The sequence below is a fragment of the Mus musculus genome, chromosome X (assembly GCF_000001635.26).
Source record: "Mus musculus strain C57BL/6J chromosome X, GRCm38.p6 C57BL/6J".
NCBI classification, from domain to species: Eukaryota; Metazoa; Chordata; class Mammalia; order Rodentia; family Muridae; genus Mus; species Mus musculus.
The window spans coordinates 89,675,221-89,686,505 of NC_000086.7; the positions used below are offsets into that span (position 1 = coordinate 89,675,221).

The window sequence follows — 11,285 nt, forward strand, 5'->3', positions numbered from 1 at the left end:
ATCTGGGGATGACGTGATCTTCTTGGTTAAATAAGCATTCAAATGTGTGATAAATATCAACTGCCTGAGATTTTTATCCTTTGTAAATTTACTTGGGTCATTCTGCACTTCTAGTCTTCTGCTCTTTATCATGTTCCTATGACATAGCACTCCGGTCAGAATTCCTCCTCTAATTAAAATTTTAGGACAAGGAAGGAAAAGTTTCATCATATCACAGCCTGGCATTCTCAGATTTTCAGCATGAATGTCAATTATAATTTTGAAATCATCTACAAGAAATATATCATTTTTAAGCCAGACAGTAGTGAGATATTAGCTTTATGAGTCTATCATTTGATATTACTAATATAAAGTTAAAAGAGCTTGTTTTTTATTGAACATTGCACCTTACAAAGTATCTATACATATATAATATCAGTTGATCCACAGAAACTACATATGAGCATTATTGGGCAGGCTTACTTATTTCAGCTTTAGAAAGTGCAAATGGCAGGTATCCTTAGACTATATTTTGACTGAATATGGAAATATTAACTTTGCTCTGAAACAATTTTTTTAATGAAGACAATTTTGTATATGGCAAATATGAGCTGTTGGTATATTTCTTTTTCTGTTAAGAATGTAGAAACAATGTATAAGAATAAGGACTATACATCAAATATTTGAGGAAATGTTGATAAGCCTTTAAAAAATATAAACATTTGATATAACCACAGCCAGTGTGCCTACCATATGATAAATTCTGCTGTACTTTTAATATCATAATATACCACCCATATGTTTTTTGAAAAAAAACTTAAACAGGTACATTATTGTGTAATATGTAATTTTGGTCTCTATGCATCATTAGCTCCTGGAAGTGAACACACTACAAGCCCCATCCCAGCTTCCCTTGAATTTACAGATAAAAGATACACACATAGTTTTACCTTTGCCATTTGCTTTCTTGGCACAATTGCTGGGTGCTACTATCTCCCATCTAGGAAAGTGTGCCGTTATCAGTGTCTTATCTTAGTCTCTCTATCTTTTCCTAAACTTCAGTTGCTAAGCTTCCCTGACCACCTTCCTGTAGGAGCAGCCTGTGTGGACAATCTGTTTTGATATCTCACATGGTTGCCTAGTTCCAGTTCTCTCTCCAAAGCATGGCAAACTCTCTCCTCATCTTTGAGGTCCACAACAGTATGACCACCTCCAAGGACCCAGAAGTCCTCCCAGGCCCTTCCACTTAACAACTGGTCCATGTTTTTTTTAGTTATAGATCAAGAAATAATTAGAGAACAGGACCTTACCATCAGACTCGCCCTCTACAAAAGGTAACATTTATTTCCAAGAATTTGGAATTTTGACATTCATATATATATATATATATATATATATATATATATATATATATTCTCTTTTAATGCAGTTTTTTTTCTAAGAGGTTTTGTATCTTAAATAGCTGTTAAATATTTTACCAAAACCTTTTTAATGCATATGTATAAATGCTCAAATGTATTTTCTCCTCTGACTTATTAACTTATATATATATATTTTTTTTCAAATGTTATCCCCTTTCCTAGTTTCTCCTCCCAAAACCTTTTATCCCTTCCCCCCTCCCCCTGCTCACCAGCCCACACACTCAGGGTTCCTGACCCTGGCATTCCCCAACACTGGGGCATAGAGCCTTCCCAGGACCAAGGGTCTCTCCTCCCATTGATGGCCTACTAGGCAATCCTCTGCTACATATGCAGCTAAAGCCGTGAGTCCCACCATGTGTTTTCTTTGGTTGATGGTTTAGTCCCAGAGAGTTCTGTAGATAGTGGTTAAGTTCATATTGTTGTTCCTCCTATGGGGTTGCAAACCCCTTCAGCTCCTTGGGTACTTTCACTAACTCCTTCATTGTGAACCCTGTGCTCTGTCAACATTGCTTTGATTCGTGTGAATCTAATGTATAAATTCTTCTGGGACTCAAGAGATTTTGCTGTTTGACTCTGGTTAATGCAGTAGTAGTCAAAAGGAAAGGTAAGCAAAAAACTTGGTGATATGAGCTCACTGTCCAATCTGAGGTAATGTGCTAATCAATCATATTTGAAAAAATTCCATTATATAAGTTACTGCTCACATGAAATAAAGCAGATGCTGTTCACTGAAAGCATCTCTAAAGTGGTTTTTCTTTGTGACCTTTACTGATCCACAAGTATAGTGATCTTGTCAGGGGACTCCCCAGTAATGATTACAATGGCATGTACTGTGTGCATGCCCATGGAAAATCATAGTATCTTATGGTACTGGAGGTACAGAGATGGTTGTGGGTCACTATTTGCATGCTGAGGACAAAACCTATGTCCTGTATAAGAACAAGTGTTCTCAACAGATGAGATACTTCTTTGTGAGGAGCCGCCCTCACATTTGCCATTATAAGATGGCACTGACAGCTGTGTTCTAAGTGGTAAACATAGTCTGCACACATGCAGGGGCAGTTTTCCCACCATGTGTTCTGCCTTTCCCGTGATGACAACTGGGCCGATGGGCTGCAGCCAATCAGGGAGTAATACATCCTAGGTGGAGGATAATTCTCCTTAAAAAGGGATGGGGTTTCGCCATTTGCGGGCTTGCTCTCTTGCACTCTGGCTCCTGAAGATGTAAGCAATAAAGCTTTGCCGCAGAAGATTCTGGTTTGTTGCGTCTTTCCTGGCCGGTCGTGAGAACGCGTCTAATAACAATTGGTGCCGAAACCCGGGACGAGAAAAAACTCGGGACTGGCGCAAGGAAGATCCCTCATTCCAGAACCAGAACTGCGGGTCGCGGTAATAAAGGTTCCCGTAAAGCAGACTGTTAAGAAGGATTCAACTGCATGAATTCAGAACTTTTCAGCTGGGGAACGAGAGTACCAGTGAGTATAGCTTTACGAGGTAAGCCTGGCCTTGAACTTTCTAACGAAATTCAAGACAGTCTATCAGAAGTAAAGTGGGAAATAGCTTTACAAGGTATGTTTGGCCTTGAACTTTGTCTAGTGTTAGAAGCCCTTTTGTTCCTTTTCACATGTCAACAAGTGGTTAAGGCAGGGCGAATTCTAGACGAAATTAAAGTCAATCTATCAGAAGTAAAGCGGGGAGAGAGAGTAGGAGCAAAGAGGAAACATGGTGCACAAAATAAGTATACAGGCCTTTCCAAGGGTCTTGAACCCGAGGAAAAGTTAAGGTCAGGTAGGAATACCTGGAGAGAGATTAGAAGGAAAAGAGGGAAAAGGGAAAAGAAGAAAGATCAATTAGCGGAGGTCTCTAGGAGAAGGAGCCTGTGCTCATCGCTGGATGGGCTCGGGGAGCTAGTTCTTAGTAGCTCTGAATCAGATAAAAAATTTAGCTTCTCTGAAGAAACAGACTTGGAGGAGGAAACAGCTCGTTATGAGAGAGAAAAGTGCCAGCCAGATAAAATGCGAGCTAATCGGTCAAGGAAAAAGCCAAAAGCGGCTGGCAAAGGCCAGCTTGCTGCTTGGCCTCTTGGCAGTCGGCTTCAAGGTCATAGTGCACCTCCACCCTATGCTGAGCCCCCGCCCTGCGTAGTGCATCAGCCCTGCGCAGAGAGGCAATGGACAGAGAGGCAATGCACAGACTCGTTCATTCCAAAGGAGGAACAAAGGAAAATACAACAGGCATTTCCGGTCTTTGAAGGAGCCGAGGGTGGGCGTGTCCACGCTCCGGTAGCGTATATACAGATTAAAGAGCTTGCCGAGTCGGTCCGTAACTATGGAGTCAGTGCTAATTTCACTATAGCACAAGTGGAAAGGCTTGCGAATCACGCTATGACTCCTGGTGATTGGCAGACGGTAGTAAAAGCTGTAGCCCCCAGTATGGGAATGTATCTTGAGTGGAAAGCCTTGTGGCAGGACTCCTGCCAGACGCAGGCAAGGGCCAATGCCACCATGAAAGGGGATCAGAGAACGTGGACTTTTGAATTACTTACAGGTCAGGGACAACACGCTGCTAACCAGACAAATTATCATTGGGGAGCATATGCTCAGATCTCAGCTGCTGCTGTTAAGGCATGGAAAGCACTACCTAAGAAGGGAGAGGCAAGTGGGCAGTTGACCAAGATTACTCAAGGTGCACAAGAGTCCTTCTCAGATTTTGTGGCCAGAATGACAGAGGCAGCAGGGCGTATTTTTGGAGATTCAGAGCAAGCCGCACCTCTGGTAGAACAACTCATTTATGAGCAAGCCACGCAGGAATGCCGAGCAGCCATAGCCCCAAGAAAGAACAAAGGTTTACAAGACTGGCTCAGGGTTTGTCGGGAGCTTGGGGGACCTCTCACCAATGCAGGTTTAGCGGCTGCCATCCTTCAATCCCAAAAACGCTCCATGGGCAGAAATAATCAGAGGACATGTTTTAATTGCGGAAAGCCTGGGCATCTTAAGAAAGATTGCAGAGCTCCAGATAAACAGGGGGGAACTCTCACTCTTTGCTCTAAGTGTGGCAAGGGTTATCATAGAGCCGACCAGTGTCGCTCTGTGAGGGATATAAAGGGCAGACTCCTTCCTCCGCAGTCAGAGAGGCGACCCAGGAAGACCCACAAGGGTGGAGCCTATACCATCCTTGCCCCCTGGAACCATGGGCCTTATTCTCGGCCGGGGTTCACTCACCTTGCAGGGCTTAGTAGTCCACCCTGGAGTTATGGATTGTCAACATTCCCCTGAAATACAGGTCCTGTGCTCAAGCCCTAAAGGCGTTTTTTCTATTAGTAAAGGAGATAGGATAGCTCAGCTGCTGCTCCTCCCTGATAATACCAGGGAAAAATCTGCAGGACCTGAGATAAAGAAAATGGGCTCCTCAGGAAATGATTCTGCCTATTTGGTTGTATCTTTAAATGATAGACCTAAGCTCCGCCTTAAGATTAATGGAAAAGAGTTTGAAGGCATCCTTGATACCGGAGCAGATAAAAGTATAATTTCTACACATTGGTGGCCCAAAGCATGGCCCACCACAGAGTCATCTCATTCATTACAGGGCCTAGGATATCAATCATGTCCCACTATAAGCTCTGTTGCCTTGACATGGGAATCCTCTGAGGGGCAGCAAGGGAAATTCATACCTTATGTGCTCCCACTCCCGGTTAACCTCTGGGGAAGGGATATTATGCAACATTTGGGCCTTATTTTGTCCAATGAGAGAGCAGCGTTGGGGGATAATGTCGATATTTCCACTCCCAATGACGGTGATGTATAATGCTCAAGTATTCTCCTGCTTTTTTACCACTAACTAGGAACTGGGTTTAGCCTTAATTCAGACAGCCTTGGCTCTGTCTGGACAGGTCCAGACGACTGACACCATTAACACTTTGTCAGCCTCAGTGACTACAGTCATAGATAAACAGGCCTCAGCTAATGTCAAGTACAGAGAGGTCTCATGCTGGTTAATCAACTCATAGATCTTGTCCAGATACAACTAGATGTATTATGACAAATAACTCAGCAGGGTTGTGAACAAAAGTTTCCGGGATTGTGTGTTATTTCCATTCAGTATGTTAAATTTACTAGGGCAGCTAATTTGTCAAAAAGTCTTTTTCAGTATATGTTACAGAATTGGATGGCTGAATTTGAACAGACCCTTCGGGAATTGAGACTTGCCATCATTCAGGTCAACTCCAAGCGCTTGGACCTGTCCCTGATCAAAGGATTACCCAATTGGATCTCCTCAGCATTTTCCTTCTTTAAAGAATGGGTGGGGGTGAGATTATTTGGAGATACACTTCGCTGTGGATTAGTGTTGCTTCTTTGGTTGGTCTGTAAGCTTAAGGCCCAAACTAGGAGAGACAAGGTGGTTATTGCCCAGGCACTTGCAGGACTAGAACATGGAGCTCCCCCTGATATATGGTTATCTATGCTTAGGCAATAGGTCGCTGGCCACTCAGCTCTTATATCCCATGAGGCTAGTCTCATTGCACGGGATAGAGTGAGTGTGCTTCAGCAGCCCGAGAGAGTTGCAAGGCTAAGCACTGCAGTAGAAAGGCTCTGCGGCACATATGAGCCTATTCTAGGGAGACATGTCATCTTTCAAGAAGGTTGAGTGTTCAAGTGTCCTTCCCCCAGGAAAAACAACACGGGACCAGACCAGGACCCCTCTGGGTGATGAGCCTGGGAGGAGGTTATGTGTACGGCTCCTTTACCTGCACACTGGGGATTTGACCTCTATCTCCACTCTCATTAATATGGGTGGCCTATTGCTCTTATTAAAAGAAAAGGGGGATCTGTGAGGAGCCGCCCTCACATTTGCCATTATAAGATGGCACTGACAGCTGTGTTCTAAGTGGTAAACATAGTCTGCACACATGCAGGGGCAGTTTTCCCACCATGTGTTCTGCCTTTCCCGTGATGACAACTGGGCCGATGGGCTGCAGCCAATCAGGGAGTAATACATCCTAGGTGGAGGATAATTCTCCTTAAAAAGGGATGGGGTTTCGCCATTTGCGGGCTTGCTCTCTTGCACTCTGGCTCCTGAAGATGTAAGCAATAAAGCTTTGCCGCAGAAGATTCTGGTTTGTTGCGTCTTTCCTGGCCGGTCGTGAGAACGCGTCTAATAACACTTCTTTAGTCCTATGGGGGTAGTGGGTGTTGGGGAAAGAGGGAGGGGGAGAGAACCTGTGTTCCACCAGAGTTTGGGTGGTCTGGGCAGGTGGACACGGGAGGACTGCTGCATGCTTCCCATGCACCCCAGGTGGGTGTCTGGCTGTGTGAAGCCACTGACCCCACTAGGCAGATAGTGGACAATGGGCACCAGGTTTCCAGCCTCTGGCATTCCAAGATGAAGAGCTGAGAACAGAATAGGAGCCCCTGTGGCTGAAAGGAGGAGAGGGTATGGGGAGAGGGGGCTCTGGATGGTTTCAACAAGGGCGAGAGTCCTTGGTCAGGTCCATGGCTGGAACACAGGATGGCCTTCTGGAGGGAGATTAGATGTGGCTCATTAGGAGAAAGCCCATAACATAGTTCAAGCAGGGTGGGCCTTGATGATCAGAGAGAATCTATAGTTTTAGAGCTTTATTGTAGAAAGTCAGGGAGAAAGAGAGAAGGTAGAAAGAGAGAGAGACCAGCCATGTCCCTGTGTAGAGGGGAAGAAGGGAAAGAGAGAAGGAGGGCTAGAGAGTAAGAAAGGTGAGAGCTTAAAGAGAGCGAGGAGGGGCCAAGTATCCCCTTTTATAGTGGGCTGAGCTATCTTGCTATTGCCAGGTAACTGTGAAGATGAAACATACCTGGCTATAGTCAGGTAACTGTGGGGATAGAGTCTAGCCAAAATGCCAGAAACTTAGTCCATTGTCTGCATGACTGATAGTCACAGAATTATGGAGATGGGGGCTCTGTGGTGTCAGGCACCTGTCTCTGGGAACATGGCTTGCCTTTCTGTCTCTTGTAGAGTACTCTACTGGGTCACAGGAACAAGCCCCCTTAACCAAAATAGGCTGCCTATCACAGTCCCACAGTCCTACATAGTTTTTTTTTCTTTAAAGTTATCTTTCCTGAAGAAAGTTTCATATCGTTGCTATAATGCTACCAGCAGTTCTTAATCTGTGAGTATCAACCCAGAAATTGTAAGTAGCATACAAGGTATCTTGAGTAGCATTACATTACAATTCACAGAATTAGCAAAAATCACACTTATGAAATAGCAAAGAAATATTATGGTTTGGGGTAAGAAGAACATGAGAAACTGTATTAAAAAGCCACAGCATTACAAAGTTTATGAACCACTGAAGGTAGTTTTTATATAATATAAATAATGCTATTATGTTCGTTATAAATTATATGACAATATAATGTAGTAATAGTACATATTATATAGTGTATATATAAGTATATATTATAATCAAATATATGTAAATATATACATAAATATTATATATATATATAATTTAGGAAGGTTTATATAAACCATTATTTTTTGCTATTAATGGTAGTATATATGATTATGAAAATACTTTCAACATGATGTGATCAACAATATCTTCAGAAACAGAAAATGTAACCACTTCATATTTGTCATACAGTGGAATTATCTTGTTTAATTAGATTTGTAGACTAAGGGAATTATTTTCCATTATTTTATTGAATGATTTACTTCAAAATTAAAAGAAGATAAAACGCAGGTATATATACTTATGTATAAATTAACACACTTTCTTATATTTATTTTTGTTCGTATTGAATATATATATATATATATATATATATATATATATATATATATCCTGCACATACTGTTGGAACTTATTACAAGATGGAATAGAAGAACTTTCTACTGCCCTCATGGGGCCTTGCATTTCCTTCTGGTCTGACTAGCCATTGCTGTAGATTCTTATATACTATGTTTATTTCTTTTTTCTTTTTTTTCCACTTTTTTATTAGATATTTTCTTTGTTTACATTTCAAATGTTATCCCTTTTCCTAGTTTCCCCTCCAAAAATCCCCTATCCCCTTCCCCCTTCCCCTGTTCCCCATCCCACCCATTCCCATTCCCCGTCCTGGCCTTCCCCTATACTGTGGCAAAGAACCTTCACAAGACCTAGGACCTCTCCTCCCATTGATGACTGACCAGGCCATCCTCAACTACATATACAAGTAGAGCCCCATGTCCCGCCATTTGTTTTCTTTGATTGGTGGTTTAGTTCCAAGGAGTTATGGAGGTATTGGTTAGTTCATATTGATGTTCGTCCTATTGGGCTTCAGACCCCTTCAGCTCCTTGGATACTTTCTGTAGCTCCTTCATTGGGGACCTTGTGCTCCATCCAATGGATGATTGTGAGCATCCACTTCTGTATATGCCAGGTACTGGAAAAGACCCTCAGAAGACAGTTATATCAGGCTCCTGACAGCAGGCTCTTGTAGGCATCTGCCATAGTGTTTGGGTTTGGTGGTTGTTTATGAGATGGATCCCCAAGTGGGACAGTCTCTGTACAGTCATTCCTTTAGTCTCTGCTATGAACTTTCTCTCTGAACTCCTTCTATGGGTATTTTGTTCCCCATTCTAAGAAAGATTCTCAGCATCTGGGCTAATATCCACTTATCAGTGAGTGCATATCATGTGTGTTCTTTTGTGTTTGGGTTACTTCACTCAAGATGATATCCTCCAGATCCATCCATTTGTCTAAGAATTTCATAAACTCATTGTTTCTAATAGCTGAGTAGTACCCTATTGTGTAAATGTACCAGATTTTCTGTATCCATTCCTCTGTTGAGGGTCATCTGGATTCTTTCCAGTTTCTGACTATTATAAATAAGGCTGCTATGAACATAGTGGAGCATGTGTCCTTATTATATGTTGGAGCATCTTCTGGGTATATGCCCAGGAGTGGTATTGCTGGATCTTCCAGTAGAAGTCTGCCCAATTTTCTGAGGAACCGCCAAAATGATTTTCAGAGTGATTGTACAAGCTTTCAGTCCCACCAGCGATGGAGGAGTGTTCCTCTTTTTCCATATCCTTACTAGCATCTACTCTCACCTGAACAATAAACGAACCTCTGGTGAAATCACCATCCTTGACCTCAAGCTGTACTATAGAGAAACTGTGATTAAAAAAATGCATGGTACTGGTACAGCCACAGACAGACCAATGGATTAGAATTGAAGACCCAGAAATGAACCCACACACCTATGGACACTTGATCTTTGACAAAGGAGCTAAAATCATCCATTGGAAAGAAGACAGCATCTTCAACAAATGGTGCTGGGTCAACTGGCAGTTAGCATGTAGAAGAATGAAAATTGATCCATTCTTATCTCTTTGTACAAAGCTCAAGTATAAGTGGATCAAGGATCTCCACATTAAACCAGAGACACTGAAAATTATAGAGGAGAAAGTGGGGAAGAGACTCGAAGATTTGGGCACAGGGGAAAGATTCCTGAACAGAGCACTAATGGCTTGTTCTGCAAGAACAAGAATTGACAAATGGTACCTCATAAAATTGCAAAGCTTCTGTAAGGCAAAGGATACTGTTAATAAGACCAAAAGGCAACCGACAGATTGGGAAAAGATCTTTACCAATCCAAAATCTGATAGGGGGCTAATATCTAATATATAAAAAGAACTCAAGAAGTTGGACTCCAGAAAACCAAATAACCCTATTTAAAAAATGGAGTATAGAGCTAAACAAGTAATTCTCACCTGAGGAATACCGAATGGCTGAGAAGCTCCTGAAAACATGTTCAACATCCTAAATCATCAGGGAAATGCAAATCAAAACAAACCTGAGATTCCATCTTATACCAGTCAGAATGGCTAAGATCAAAACTCAGGTGACAGCAGATGCTATGTTTATTTCTATGTAATATTTGTGTAGTCACTCTTCATTCGATAAAATTGGTAGAAATTGTCACAGCACTCTCAAAAAGGTATACAGAAATCTGGCATGATAAAGCCTGACACCCTAGTAAACAAAAGGTTTTAAATTTTAACTCTTCAAAATATATTCTTAGTCTCATTCACTGACAGACTCTCCATATTTTTTTCATTTTTTTTTTTGGCTTTTGCATCATTACTATGTGGCTTTACAATGATTTTCTTCTGTATGTGAAAAAAATCATATATTTAGTCTCAAATGAACTTCATTTTCATAGACTTTATGAACTTTATGAACTTTGAAGTTATATCAACTTCCAAACTTCTTACTCTCCATCCTTACCCTAATGCTTAAAAATCACATAGGATTTCTCAAATATTCTTGTATACTGACCTGCACCTTCCATTGTTTTCTAGACTCTTTGATCATAAGACCTAATGCTTTTGTTGTCTAGATTGCCTTTACAGAGTTACATACATACATACATACATACATACATACATACATACATATATACATATATACATACATCTCTGGTATTGGTGCTATCTTCTATTTTTCTTTGCTTAAAATCGTTCTTGTCTGTGATAAGCACAATGTCTAATAGGCAGTTATAGTTCTTATAAGTAGCTTTAACAGATGAAGTCCTGGTGCAGTAATATAAGGACTCATGTCCCACTCACCACATCCCACTATCTACAGGTATTGACTAGAGATCCTCTGTGATGCACTGCATATTCTGCAGATATTTCTAAAATCAAATTGAAGATAAACATTCTGAATCCATCATGGTTTTGAACTTCATCACTTGAAGCCCTCTTTTCATGGGTCAAATCAATGGCTCAGTGTTTAAAAACACTGCATTGCTCTTGCTGAGGACCTAGGTTTTGTCCTCAGCTAGCATATGGTGGCTCACCAGCACAGAATCTGGACTCTGTGAACACCCCACACACATGTTGCACTTACTAACAAGCAAGCAA

General features: G+C 41.6%; 1 protein-coding gene across 1 annotated transcript; it reads left to right on the top strand.

Annotated features, from left to right (window-relative positions):
• Positions 1 to 2,836: 2,836 nt before the first annotated feature.
• Gm52448 (predicted gene, 52448) lies at positions 2,837 to 4,516 on the top strand (the record flags this gene model as incomplete). Its single annotated transcript, XM_030251551.1, has 1 exon — positions 2,837 to 4,516. A coding segment is annotated over exon 1 (1,680 nt), but the record flags the coding sequence as incomplete, so codon positions are not given.
• Positions 4,517 to 11,285: the final 6,769 nt, after the last annotated feature.